General features: G+C 44.1%; 1 protein-coding gene across 1 annotated transcript in view; it reads right to left on the reverse strand.

Annotated features, from left to right (window-relative positions):
• The window catches only part of KDM5A (lysine demethylase 5A), a 374,123-nt gene that overhangs the window by 100,918 nt on the left and 257,734 nt on the right, over positions 1–15,471 (reverse strand). The window contains 1 exon segment of the mRNA XM_033952792.1: positions 2,335–2,452. Coding sequence (XP_033808683.1) covers positions 2,335–2,452 — 118 coding nt within the window.

A 15,471-nucleotide genomic window follows, 5' to 3' on the forward strand; every position in this document is an offset into this window, starting at 1 on the left:
TGGTCCTGGAGATTAAGATCTACAAAGTCAGCATCTATGAATCAAACATGGATGTTTTTATTACATAGAGTGTTATGGACCCCTACGCGCCTGCAAAAGATAGATAGCACTAGATCCAATAGATGCTGGCATTGTAAAACAGAAATAGGGACGTTAGATCACTTAATTTTTTTTTGTCCCTGTGTAAATGCCTTTTGGAATTTAATTTGGCCCCAAATTAATAAGTTATTAGAAAATCATGTAGGACTCTCATATGACACCATACTATTTGGCACTGCAATGAGAACTCAGAGTCCGATCTCAGCAAATAATAATAAGCTGCTATTAATATTGACAGGAGTCGCCATGCAACAAATAACTCAAAACTGGAAGGACTACACCAAATTAAATTATACATTCTGGTGGAACTCTGTCTGTCATATCTATAAAATGGAAAAAGTAATAGCATTACAACATGGGAATCTTCATAATTTCATGAAAATTTGGCAACCATTGACAAATTATTCTACTGATTAGATTTCTTAGCACATTTATAATAGGTATATAGGAATGGGGAGGGACTTATATAATTTTTGGATTTACTATTTATGATATGATATATAGAATGTAATTACAAATGTTATGAAATAATTAATTATATTATATGTGAATTAATTGATGTAAGAATATAAAATTAATAAATAAATTATCACAATAATGATTATATTAGAATGGGGAGGGGAAGGGAATGTATATTATATGGTTTTAAGTATTGAAAAAATGGGAGGGATATATGTTATCTGATAATTGAATTATTTGTAATCACAATTTTTCATGCATTATTTGAAGTTTATATGTACAATTAAAATATTGTAAGAATGAAAAATTTATAAATAAAATATTAAAAAAAAAAAAAAAAAAAAAGACCATGTCATCTTGACCTGACATTGTGGCTTTCTTGTGGCTCAAGCATTTCTTGGAATGTCCTAGAATAGAACATCCACCATTTGTCACAGTCAGCAGATGTTTGCCAGTTGTAGTCACAGATTTGCCTTCTGATGGCTTCCCAGTGTCCATGGGCACAGGATTTTCTCAAGGTCTTGGGGTTGACGATGGCCTCCCTGGACGTGGTTCAGTGGACTCAGGCTCACATGCGGCCGTTTCAGTATGCTTTCCTTCAGTGGTTGTTGTCTCAGTTGCGTAATCTGGACTCTCCCGTTCCTCTTTGGGGGTTGGTTTGTCACCTCCTCCGGGTGAGCGAAGTCTGGATCAGCCCCAGTGGACAGTGCTTCTCACAGATGCCAGTCTCCTCGGATGGGGAGCACAGTGTCTCGGTCGCTCGGCTCGGCTCAGGGCATTTGGTCTCCAGAGAAGGTGGAGACTTGTGTCAATCATCGGGGGAAACCAGGAATCATCTGTGGCACAGGAGATGGCTCTGCTCATGGCCTGGGCAGAGACTCATCTGGACATCTCGGCTTCCTACATAGTGGGAGTGGAGAATGTCTAGGCGGACTTCCTCAGCCATCACGTGCTGGATCCTGGCGAGTGGTGTCTCGGTCCTGCAGCCTTTGAGTTGATTGTGCAGGCTTGGGGTTGAACGGTCATGGACCTGATGGTACGAGTGTCAATGCCAAAGTGCCATGGCTCTTCAGTAGGCGCAGGGATGTTCAGGCCGAGGGGATGGATGCCATAGTGCAGCCTTGGCCATTGGAGAGGCCTCCTATATGCGTTTCCTCTGTGGCCGATGGTGGGCAGAGTCCTTCACATTGCTCGGCACCCCAGTCACATGATCCTGGTGGCTTTGTACTGGCCCAGGTGCCCGTGGTATGTAGATCTGTTATCTGAATAACCTTTCTGACCTAGGTGCTCCCTTTCAAGAGCCAAGGCAAAAGACAAAAGGGACCCAGATCGAACATTTGAATGGGACCTTAAGTCAGGTCGGGTGAGAGGGACAGTGAAAGAGGATCTGCCACGAGATGACTATAATACTTTGTCTATGTATCTTAGGGTTACCAGAAAAGGGAGGACAGATTCAGACATCCAGGTTTTACTTCCATTACTTTCAATGGAAATAAAACCCAGATATTTATCAAATCCAGATGTCTCCATCTGTCCTTCTTATTTTCATTGCTTTCAATGGAAGTAAAACCTGGATATCCCAATCCATCCTCTTTTCTCTGGAGCCATATGGTAACCCTAATGTATCTTATAGACTGTAACTAAGTTTATATAATTTTTGATTACGCTTACTGCTTTGAGCATAGATAACTAAAATGGAGATGAATTGGAAGGCTGAAAAAGTATGAGCCCAACAGCTCTAATTGTACAAAGAGAAAAAAATGAAGTAGGACTCACCTTGACCTGTCGAGCCTGACTGATTACACAGGGCAGGCTAAACAGCTGCTGGACAAATGCCTTCAGCTCCTCCATGGTTAGCTTTGTACGTGTCCTCCCACTCTCACTACTCTGCCTGCTGTAAAAAAATTTGAAAAAATACAAAAATTTCATGTTTAAATTTGGGACAGTCAAGTTGCCAGTTACCTATAAATAATTATTTATGTGTATAATATTGCTTATTTCCCCATTCATATAACTATTGCTCATTTGTAAATTAAAGTGACTTTTTCAAGGACCAATTTAAAAAATCTAAAATATCCAGTGATGGAACTAGTTTCATTACTTTCTGTTTAATCTTTCTTCTTGACAATCTCAAGAACTTTTTTCATATTTATATTCTGAGGAAGAATCAGGAATAAGACCTGCATGAAAATGTAGGCAAAGGAAGAAATAGGAATAAGACCTGAATGAAAATGTAGGTGAAGACCCCTGAGACCCCAAAAAATAAAGTTATACTTCTAAGAGAGATATTGTGCTTATGAATTCAAGCCTCTGGACAATCATATTTCTGCCTGTCAGCAGGAGATAATATGCTCTATGAGAGATTTACCTTTGCTCTAGTAACTAGCAGAGATCACTGTGACGTCATTGGATAAACTCAAGCAACAGTACAGGATAAAATGTCCTACCAAAGAATTATCAGAACTATTGACAGAACAACAATCAAGCTCAGGACAGAGAAGGCCTACTCTAAGAAATTATGGACCTTAGTATTAAGAATGCAGTGTCAGGGAAATAGAAAGGTCAGTTTTGACACTAGGTGACGTCATGTTTCAATATGGCTCCATGATAAGTGTATAGACCATATAGCCAATAGAAATAATGCATGTGACAAACCAATGGAAAGTGAGTATGTAATCTGTAACTAGGTGGTACCCTAGGCTACTGAACTAAAGAATATAAGTAGCATACTGGCTGATATAACTTTGGGATGGATTCATAACAGTAGCAGGAAGTTCTATATGTAACCCATTGGCCCAATGTGCTGTACTTTGTTGTTTCATAAAAAGAAAGATGTCTTTTGTTTATTGCTAATAAACCTATTTTATAACAGCAATTGGGTTGTCACGAGATCATTTTGTTTATGATAAGGTCCGCAGACTCCCTTATCAATTCATATCACAGAAAGGAAGTATATCAGTTCCATAACCCTTACATATGAAGAATAAACCCAGATAGATATGTTGCCACTAGTTACTATGTTGCCAACTAACCCCCTCTTCTATTAAACTGCGCTAACAGTTTATAGCGCAGAGGGCCGCGCTGAATAGCCCGCGCTTCTCCTGATGCTCATAGGAACTCAATGAGCATTGGGAGCAGCGCGGGCCATTCAGCGCGACTCACCGAGCTAAAAACTGCTAGTGCAATTTAATAGAAGAAGGCCTAAAAGTAACTAGTGGTTTTTCTAAAGCAATTTATTATACTGTCAAAAGCAGCATCAGGGTGGATATGATTTAAATCACAAGTTGGAGACTTGATTTAAATCATGCCTGTGACATTATGAATGGATTAATGGAATTCATTTACCAAAAAAAATGTAAACATTGCATGAATATATAGCCTCATGCTACATAATTAAAACTAATCCTTATTTCATGATGAATAACTTTTGGACTATAATGTATCTTAAACAGAAAACTATCTATACATAAATTTTTCAATTTAAATTTTAAAAATATGATTTAAATTAAAAAATCAATTTTTTAATCATTGATTTTTATCCACCCTGAGTAGCATATAACATGTCCATCAGCAGAAAACATATGCAAATGAAAATACAGTGTGACAAAGTATAAAACAAAAGCGTCCCTTAAAAAGAAACAAGAGCCTTCTGTGGAATTGTAATCATTGTAATACACTATCAAAACACACCACCACGCTTCAAGCGGACGAAAGAAAAAGCTTCAGTTCACAGTCAGTCTATTTATAATGTGACTCTACTTGAAAATCCATCACAGGCATAACAAATTTTCGTCACTTTGTGCTATGAGGAAAAAAGTATTAGATTCTATGCGTTGTTTAACAGGGTTTAAATTAATTGGGCCAACGATTGTTTCATGGTGTAGCACCACTTCTTCAGGGCCATTTAAACCTGCCACATCGAACCTGCAACAAATGATTTTTTTACAAGCAAGCAGAGGGAGAGTACATTTCTATATAAGTACCATATATACTTGAACATAAGTTGAGACCCCCCTTTTCCCCAAAAAAAGGAGGAAAAATGGTTGACTCGAATTTAAGTCGGGCGGCTCTGCACCCAGCTCCCTTTCTGCCAGGCACTGCACCCAGCATCCTTCCCTCCCTCCCCTGTCAGGCATTGCACCCAGACCCCTTTCCTTCTTTCCCTCCCTTCCCTGTCAGACTCTGCACCAAGCACCCTTCCTTCCCTTCCCCATCAGATTCTGCACCCTCCTTCCCAGGCTCTACACCCTGCCACCCTCATACCTCAACTGCCGATCGCCGGTGGAGGTACAGCGGGCAGGAGCAAACTTTCAAAATTCCTGCCCCGCTGTTAACTGGCTGCTGTGTCTTTGCCCGCTGAGAAGCACAAGCAGATACGTGATTTGGCGCTGCTGCTCAGTGCTGAGTGACTTCCTTAATGGCTCCTGCGAATTCTCGTGAGAATTTGCGGGAACCATTAAGGAAACCGCTCAGCACTGAGCAGCGGTGCCAAATCGCACGCCTCTCGTGCTTCTCAGCGGCCGAAGACTCACGGCAGCCAGCTAACAGTGGGGCAGGAACTTGGAAAGTTTGCTCCTGCCCGCTGTACCTCCACCGGCGATCAGCAGTTGAGGTATGAGGCTAGAACACCCCTGGTCTACAAGGTGGTTTTTTTTAAAAAGTCAACTACCGTATATACTCAAATATAAACCGGGATTTTTGAGCCCAAAAATGGAGGTGCTGGTTTATATTCAGGGCAGCGCCCCCTCCCAGAATTATTGCAGGCCGCTGCCAGGATCTGCATCCTGCCCTCCCTGCCAATCCCTGATGGTCCAGAGGTGTAGCGGGCAGGAGCAAGCTTACCGCTGCTAACCCGGTCGGTGGTGTCTGCCACGAGATCCAGTTTCTTCAGCTGCTGAGCGGTAAAGAGAAGGAGCGCACTTTGGTGCTCCTGCTCAGCGCTGAGTAGCTTCTTGACTGTATGCAAAGTTTGACAAGGGAGGGAGGGCAGGAAGGGGGCTGGGTGAAGAGCCTGACAGGGGTTGGGAGGGAAGAGGACTGGGTGCAGTGCCTGGGAGGGAGGGTAGGAAGGGGGCTGGGTGAAGAACCTGACAGGGGTTGGGAGGGAAGAGGGCTGGGTGCAGTGCCTGACAGGGAGGGAGTGAGGGAAGAGCATATGAATTGCTGCTGCTGGGTCAGATCAGTGGTCCATCGTGCCCAGCAGTCCGCTCACGCGGCAGCCCTTTGGTCAAAGATCAGGGTCCTGAGACTAGCTTTACCTGCCTAAATTCTGGTTCAGCAGGAATTTGTCTAACTTTATCTTGAATCTCTGGAGGGCTAGGTGCCGTGCCTGACAGGGGAGGTAGGGAAGGAAGAGGGCTGGGTGCAGTGCCTAACAAGGTAGGGCACTTGAATATTAAGCCGCCAGACTTATATTTGGATCGACTTATATTCGAGCATACAATATACAGTACATAGTAAAATAAGAAACTAGGTTAGGATAGTGGCTCAGTGAAAGCACTGTGCCACACAGAAAGCCCTGATGTGACTCCCAGGTCCACTTGCTTCTGTGTATTCTGTGACAGGGTGGAAGGGAAGGGTGTAATGGGGAGTGTGTGGCGCAGTGGTTAAAGCTATAGCCTCAGCACCCTGGGGTTGTGGGTTCAAACCCACGCTGCCCCTTGTGACCCTGGGCAAGTCACTTAATCCCCCCATTGCCCCAGGTACATTAGGTAGATTGTGAACCCGCCGGGACAGACAGGGAAAAATGCTTGAGTACCTGAATAAATTCATGTAAACCGTTCTAAACTCCCCTGGGAGAACGGTATAGAAAAATTGAATAAATAAAAAAATTATTACTTAAATGAGGTATCTGCACTGGATTCAAGGACCATAACTGTATGGCCCCAACTGAAGGACTGTCATTGCAATAGAATAGGTATAGGGTGGACTAGAACATAAACCACTGGTCTGGCTACATATTCTTATCTAGTCTAATATGCTATTTCCAATAGTAGCCAATCTAAGTCACAAGTACCTGGCAGAAACCAAAACAGTAGCAACATTCCATGTTACTTATCCTAGGACAAGCAGTGGCTTCCCCTATGTCTGCCTCAATAGCAGACATAGGGGAACATGTTCACATTAACGGCTGTTACCACATCATCTGACAATGCGTTCCAGAACTTAATTACTGAGTGAACAAATATTTCCTGCTGTTGATTTTACAAGTATCTCCATATAACTTCACTGAGGGTTCCCTAGTCTGTCATTTTTGGCAGAGTAAAAAACCCCAAACAAACCAAACAATGATTCACTTGTACCCTTTCTACACCACTCAGCATTTTGTAGACCTCAATCATATCTCCCCTCAGCCATCTCATTTTCAAGCTGAAGAGCACTAACCTCTACGTTTTCCTCATAAGAGAGCAGTTCCATGCCCTTTATCATCTTGGTGACTCTTTTTGAACCTTTTCTAATTCCATACTACACAAACCAAATAAGCATAGAAGCCCAAGACACACACAAAAAAAACCTATTCCAATTACTAAAAGAACTCACAGATAGCAAACCCTACCTAGCCAAAAACGACAACACTCCCCCCTTCAGCCACCCTTTTAGCTGAATACTTAAAAAATAAAATTACAACTGGCAGGACAAAGTTCGCAGGAACCCCAACCCACCTAGAAGAGATCACAATGCTCCCCCACAGAAAAAGAATCAGTTGCAGCAGATAAAACCTGGTCCCACTTCTCCATTATACAATGGTCTGACCTTAACAAACTCTATAAAAAATACAGCCACGCAGCTTGCGACCTCAACCAATGACTTCCATACCTATTAAAAACCTCCAGCCTAAAATTCCGCACTCTCCTCATGCAATGGATACAAACCATGCTCACAGATGGCCTTTTCCCACAAGACCTCTCCGAAATCATAGTCACCCCGATCTTAAAAGACCCAAAAGGAGCAACAGATCAACCATCCAACTACAGACCCATAGCCTTAATTCCACTATATGTCAAGGTAATGAAAGGCCTCGTAGCTAAACTCCTCACCAACTACCTAGAAAACCACAATTTGCTCCACCCTAGAGCCTGGATTCAGAACCAACTTCAGCACTGAGACACTACTAGGCTCCCTTCTGAACACAGCTAGACAACACCTCAGCACAGGCAAAAAAATGCTGATTATTCAACTAGATCTCACCGCAGCATTTGACCTGGTAGACCATGACATCCTGCTACAAATACTAGATACAATAGGAATCACAAGCAAAGTACACACATGGTTTCAAGGATTCCTACAACCCAGGACCTACAGAGTAAAGACAAACAAAGAAAAATCAGAACCATGGTCCAACCCCTGTGGCGTACCCCAAGGATCGCCATTACCCCCAACACTCTTCAATCTCTACATTGCATCCCTCGGCACCTGCCTACACAAAATAGGTTTAACCTTCTATAGCTATGCAGATGACATCACCATTCTCCTTCCTTTTGATCAGCCAATGTCCACCATGACAGACACACTGCACAGAACTCTAGAAACAGTGGCAACTTGGATGAAAGACCACAAACTAAAACTGAACACAGACAATAATTCATACTTCTCAAAAAAACATAAAACCCCAACCATAGCAAACCTAGTAATAAATTCAATCACATACCCAATTCAACCCACTCTAAAACTTCTGGGAATGACGATAGACAGATGCTGCACCATGCAACCACAAATCAACAAAACAATACAGAAATCATTCACAGTCATGAGAAACCTAAGGCAAGTTCGAAAATTCTTCGACAGAAAACAATTCCAGCTCATGGTCCAGTCCCTAGTCCTAGGTCTCCTTGACTACTGCAACATCCTATATCTCCCCTGCCCCACAACAATGATAAAACAACTGCAAACAGTACAAAACACAGCCCTGAGACTAATCTATTCACTAAGAAAACATGACCACATCATCAAGGCATATCTCGACTCACACTGGCTCCCAATTCAAGCAAGAATACTATTTAAATTCTACTGTCTATTATTTAAATCCATAAATAGTGACAACCCAGCCTACTTGAACAACTACCTAATCCAAACTACTACAACCAGACACAGGAGAACCCAGACACCATTCACATACCCTCCAATCAGAGACATCAAACGGAAAAAACGGTACGATGGAATTCTAGCCACACGGACAGCAAAACTAGACCACTTACTGGTGAAGATGCACTACCCACAGGTTCAGGACTCATGTCAGTGTTCTCCCTAGAGCCTTTTAGCCGGGCGCTCCGCCCAGCTGTCATCTAAGTCACAAATCCTGCTACTCCCGCTGAAACATTTAAAAAAAAACAAACAACAAACCTTCTCAACGGTTTGGGGATTTCCCGGGCTGACTCGGCACAGCCTAAAGAGTCGTCAGAAGTTCAATGTTTGACGCCTCAGCCTGACTTTTTTAATATTGCAGAGCAGTGCACAGACGGTGTACTGTGGCTTCGATCCCACAGCTGACTCCGATTCCACAGCTGACTCCTTACACGTGGGCACTTTCAGCGCGCAGGCCACCACACCATTGCACTCATCGGCGGGCCACTGCACGCATCGGAGACCCCAGAGGACAGATAGGCTTACGTGAGCCACTTTCACTTAAGCAACTGGTGTAGAACGTGTGCGGGCGGCGTGAGATTTTGTAGCGTGTGTGCGCCAACGGGGAGCTTTTGTGTGGGGGAAATTCTGAGTATCCTGAATAACTCCGCCTGGTATGAGGAACGTAGAGCCATGGAGTTTCTGGCCTCGGTGGGTCGCTATTTTTGCATGGGCACGCTGCTAAGCCAGCATAGTGTGCAGTCTCGCCTATACAGAGCTCCGAGGGCACGAGCCTAAGGCGGGAGATAGGGATGTGAGGAGGGAAGCTTACAACTTGCTGCTTTTACTTGTTTCTTCGCTGCCGGGTCCTGCCTACTTTCTGTTTCCGCGAAGGCAGGACCCGGCAGCGAAGAAACAAGTAAAAGCAGCAAGTTGTAAGCTTCCCTCCTCACTTCTCTATCTCCCGCCTTAGCCTGTAAAGAATTGTGAATGCTGCGCTGCGGGGGGGGGGGGGGGGAGGAGGAGGAGGAGAAATGCTGCACTCAGTGCACTGTGGCCAATTGGAGGGGGGAGAGAAAGAGAAATGATGCTGCTGGCTCTGCAGGGGGGAAAGAAATGCTGGCACTACGGGGGAGGGGGGAAGAAATGCTGCAGTGTGGCCAAGTGGAGGGGGGAGAGAAATGCTGCTGCAGCAGCACCCAATGGAGGGAAGAGAGGGAAAGAGGGAGGGATGGAGAAGGAAGACCAGGGAAGGGAGAGGAGAAGAAAGAGAGATTCCAAGACCATGGGAGGGAAAGGAAAGGAGGTACCAGACCATGGAGGGAAGGGAGAGATGTCAGGGCATATAAGGGGGAGGGGGGAAGAAACAGATGCCAGACCAGGGAGAAGGATGGAAGGAGAGGAGAGAGATGTCAGGGCATGGAGGGAGGGAAGGGAAACTAAGGAGACAAATGCCAGACCACAGGGAAAGGAAGGAAAGGAGGTGTCAGAGAAAAGAGAGAGATGTCAGGGCATGGGGGGAGGGAAGGGAATGAGATAGAGATGCCAGACCATGGGGTGGAGTGGGAAGTAAGGAAAGGAGAAGAGATACACCAGAGCATAGTGGAGGGGGTGGAGACAGAAAAATGGAGATGGGGTGAAGCTGAAATGAATCATGTACAAAGGAGAAAGGGCACAGGATATACAGTTTATTGAAGGACATAAAAAGAGGGAACATGCCGTATGGAAGAGAGAGAGGGTGGACAATAGATGGAAGGGGTGGGTAGAGAGAGGGCAGAGGCTGGGTGGAAGAGGCAAAGAGAGAGGGCAGATAGATGTTGCATGGAAGGGATAAAGGACAAATGCTGTATAGAAAGAAGATGAAGCAGAAACGACAAAAGGTAAAAAAATTTTTTTGTTGCTTTACGTATTGATAAAAGTTTATAAGTAGGAAATGGAAATAAAGCAATTTTTATGGGGACTAAGCCCCCTTTCCTCAGGTCAGGACAGGACACCATAATAACAGTATACTGTACTGTCTTGAAGAAAGATTTGGCCTCTGAAAGCTAATTGAAAAATGGATTAGTCCAATAAAATGGTATTTTCTTATTTCTCATTATTTGTTTTACTTCTATTTGTTAATTTGTAAAGTGGTGATTATGTATCAGGTTTTTTTTTTCAAATTTACATCTACTGTCTATATTTTGCACAGTATTAGGGGACATGTGTCACTGTTTCTATGGTGTTGCATTGTATGCAGAGTCTGATTTCTTGGCGTTTTCAGTTTAACTTTTGTCTACATATTTCTATTTTTAGTTTGTGATTATTCCATATTGGGCGAGTGTGTTTCTGTGTTCTTTGTGTATGAAAAGGACATGGTTTTCTGTTAGCATTGACTGTATAAAATCAATTGCCTGTGCATGATTAGACTTATTTAGATTTACAATTCGTGTGGTGTTCTAGTGCTCACTGCAGCAAAGATGCTGCCTTTTCCTAGGTGTACCCTTGTTGTGTGACTCATGGATTATTACTAAAAATAACTTTTTTTATATAGAGGAGGGGGCTGTTAAAAAATAATCAGCACTGGCTGTCATATATACTAGGTACGCCACTGGATTTAATGAGCCTATTCTAACCACCAAATTTCCCTGTCCCGCCCCACCCAGCTACTTTATCATGCCACCCATGGAGAGAGATGTGGTGGGGGCAGTTGGGAAGAGAAAGGGAGAGAAGTTGGATCTGGGGATGGAAGGGAGGTAGGGAGAAATTTTAGGCCTGTGGATGGAAGGCAGAGAGATGCAGCATCTCTCTTTTTTTCCCCTCCATTTCATTGTTCAGCATCAAAGGGGGAGGGAAGAAAAACAGAAAAGAGAGGGAGCAAAATGTTGGACCATGGGGATAAAGGAGGAGAGATGGACCCATGGGAGGGCAGGAGGGATGAGATCTGGGATAAGAAAGGGGATGGAAAGAAAGGGACAGGGAGTTATAGCCTGACCAGTGGGGAGAGGGATGGGATTCTGAAAGTGGTGAGCCATGTGGATGAGGTCAAAATGGAGATGACAAGATGAGAGAGAGCAGTGAGTGATAGAAATGTGATAATGGGGAGTAGAAAGAAAGAACATAAGAAATGCCTCCGCTGGGTCAGACCTGAGGTCCATCGCGCCCAGCAGTCCGCTCACGCGGCGGCCCATCAGGTCCAGGACCTGTGCAGTAATCTTTTATCTATACCCCTCTATCCCCTTTTCCAGCAGGAAATTGTCCAATCCTTTCTTAAACCCCAGTACCGTTCGCTGCCCTATAACGTCCTCTGGAAGCGCATTCCAGGTGTCCACCACACGTTGGGTAAAGAAGAACTTCCTAGCATTCGTTTTGAATCTGTCCCCTTTCAACTTTTCCGAATGCCCTCTTGTTTTTTTATGTTCTGAAAGTTTGAAGAATCTGTCCCTCTCTACTCTCTCTATGCCCTTCATGATCTTGTAAGTCTCTATCATATCCCCTCTAAGTCTTCTCTTCTCCAGGGAAAAGAGACCCAGTTTCTCCAATCTCTCAGCGTATGAAAGGCTTTCCATCCCCTTAATCAGTCGTGTCGCTCTCCTCTGAACTCTCTCGAGTAACACCATATCCTTCTTAAGATATGGTGACCAATACTGGATGCAGTACTCAAGATGCGGACGCACCATTGCCCGGTACAGCGGCAGGATAACTTCTTTCGTTCTTGTTGTAATACCCTTCTTGATTATCCCCAGCATTTTATTCGCTCTCTTGGCGGCCGCTGCGCACTGTGCCGTCGGCTTCATTGTCATGTCCACCATTACCCCCAAGTCCCTTTCTTGGGTACTCTCATTCAATAACATCCCTCCCATCGTATAGCTGTGCCTCGGGTTTCTGATTCCCACATGCAATACTTTACATTTCTCAACATTGAACTTCATCTGCCATCTCTCTGCCCATTCTCCCAATTTGTCCAAGTCCCTTTGCAATTTTTCACAGTGCTCCTTTGTCCGAGCTCCACTAAATAGTTTGGTGTCGTCCGCAAAATTTATTATCTCACTCTTTGTTCCTGTTTCTAGATCATTTATGAATATATTAAATAGCAGCGGCCCGAGCACTGAGCCCTGCGGAACACCACTCGTGACCTTCCTCCAGTCTGAGTAGTGTCCCTTCACCCCTACCCTCTGTTTCCTACCCGCTAACCAGTTTCTGATCCATCTATGCACGTCTCCGTCCACCCCATGGTTCTTCAGTTTCCGGAGTAGATGTTCGTGAGGCACCTTGTCAAAGGCTTTCTGGAAATCTAGGTATATGATGTCTATGGGGTCTCCTTTGTCCATCTGTTTGTTAATTCCCTCGAAGAAGTGCAATAAGTTGGTCAGACACGATCTCCCCCTGCAGAAACCATGTTGGCTGGTTATCAGAAGTTCGTGTTTTTCAAAATGTTCATCAATTTTTCCTTTTATTAGTGCTTCCGCCATTTTCCCCGGAACAGAGGTCAGACTCACCGGTCTGTAGTTTCCCGGGTCTCCTCTTGATCCCTTTTTAAAGATGGGCGTAACGTTGGCTATCTTCCAATCCTCTGGAATCACACCTGTTTTCAGAGATAGGTTGCAAATTTGCTGTAGTAGTTCCGCTATTTCCTCCTTTAGTTCCTTCAGCACCCTTGGATGGATTCCATCCGGACCCGGGGATTTGTCAGTTTTTAGTTTTTCTATCTGTCTGCGCACATCATCAAGGCTCACTTCTATGGATGTTAACTTTTGTGCTTGATTTCCATTGAAGAATTGCTCAGGTTCCGGTATGTTGGTTGTGTCTTCGTTTGTGAATACAGATGAAAAGAACATGTTAAGTCTTTCTGCGACCTCTTTCTCTTCCTTCACCGCTCCCTTCCTGTCTCCGTCATCCAGTGGTCCCACCTCCTCCCTAGCCGGCTGTTTCCCTTTAACATATCTAAAGAACGGTTTGAAATTTCGTGCTTCCCTGGCTAGTCTCTCTTCATACTCTCTTTTAGCTTTTCGAACCACACGGTGACATTCTTTTTGATACTTCCTGTGCTCTCTCCAGTTTACCTCAGTTTTGTCCCTTTTCCATTTTCTGAATGAATTTTTCTTATTGCTTATCGCTTCCTTCACTATTTTAGTTATCCACGCCGGGTCTTTTATTCGACTCTTGTTGCACCCTTTTCTGAATCTGGGGATATATAGATTTTGTGCCTCGCTCACCGTGTCCTTGAAAAAGGACCAGGCATGTTCTACCGTCTGCCATTTTTGGGAAGTGTTCCTAAGTTTCTTCTTTACCATTCCCCTCATTGCTTCGTAGTTACCCTTCCTGAAGTTAAAAGTTGTCGCTATGGTTCTCTTTCCTTTCAGTATTCCTACTTCCATCTTGAACTTGATCATATTATGATCGCTGTTTCCCAACGGTCCCACTACTTCCACTTCCTTTGCAGGTCCCCTTAGCCCATTTAGGATTAGATCCAGAGTGGCATTTCCTCTTGTCGGTTCTCTAACAAGCTGTTCCATGAAGCAATCTTGTACAGCCTTCAGAAATTCTGTCTCCCTAGCGCATTTGAGCTTCCGAGACTCCAGTCTATCCCAGGGTAGTTGAAGTCTCCCATAATAACCGTGTTACCGCCTTTGCATTCTCGCTTCATCTCGGCTTCCATTTCTTCATCGAAATAGGAGGCTGGGAAAGGAGTGAGATGGGAAATGGGAGAGCTAGGGACTGAGAGAAGATGGAGAATTGAGAGGTAGCTGATAATTTAAAATGAAGAAAGACGAGAAAGAAGGCAAGATTTGCATGGATAGAGGCAGAAAAGAAAAAGTTAAGAAAGCGGAAAAGAAAAAATCAATACGTTGGAGACAGGCATAAGAAGGAAATGGAACGAGAGAAGAGGAGAAAATAATAGACAGCAGACACTGGAAAGAGAATTAGTTGAAGATAGACAAAAAGCAGAAAGAAAAACTAGGACCAAGAGGATGGAAAAAAAAATATCCAGACAACAAGGTAGAAAAAATTGTTTTATTTTGAATTTATTAACTGGTATATGTTAGCTTTGGGATATGTGCATCACAATTATTTTTATATTCAGTGGAGTAGTCATACTGTACAGCTGATTTGGGGGAAGGACTGGAGCCCAAAATTAGTAGATGGGCACCAAAGTTTCTCCCCGCCTGAGTACAATTTACAAATACTAGAGCTATTGGGGATCCCCAAGCCCTGCCACCTGAAGACATCTTCCTCCAGTCTGACAACCCAAAATCTCCAAGCTTTGCAGCCAATGGCAATATCCTCAAGCTGCCACTGCTTTCAAGCATGCATGAAAGCCAAGGTGGGAGGGGAAGGCAGCAGCTCTGCAATATTGCTGCCACCTGCAGAACTTGGGGGAGGAGGAGGTGGCCGTCAGTTGGTGAGGTTTGAGGATCCCTACTAGCTACAGCAGGGGAGATGTTCATTTTGAGGGAGCCTAAGCTCAAAGTGGGAGGCCCAAAAAAGCAATAATATTTACCCTAACTGAACTATCCTCCACGTGCATCGATGACAGCTGATGCAGCATCCCCGCTCTGATGAGGCTCACCGTAGCTGTAATAGAAGTGAATGGGAAAACCAGGAGTGCGCATCCCTGCTCATCAGAGTGGAGATGCGGAAGCCTGTGGCTGCTTCCACTGTCAGCGGTGTACGTGGAGGATCACTCAGTCAGGGTAAGTATTACTGCTTTTTGGGGTTCCTCTCCACAGTGTTCCTTTAATGAAGGTTTATTATTAGATACGTACATCTTCTATATTAGTGATTGCAAATTTGGGACCTGCTCGGCCTTTATTTGTGCGGCCCCAGAAAATTTTTTTTCGTCCAATGCGGCCCAGGGAAGCCAAAAGGTTG

The sequence above is a fragment of the Geotrypetes seraphini genome, chromosome 7, assembly GCF_902459505.1.
Source record: "Geotrypetes seraphini chromosome 7, aGeoSer1.1, whole genome shotgun sequence".
Lineage (NCBI taxonomy): Eukaryota > Metazoa > Chordata > Amphibia > Gymnophiona > Dermophiidae > Geotrypetes > Geotrypetes seraphini.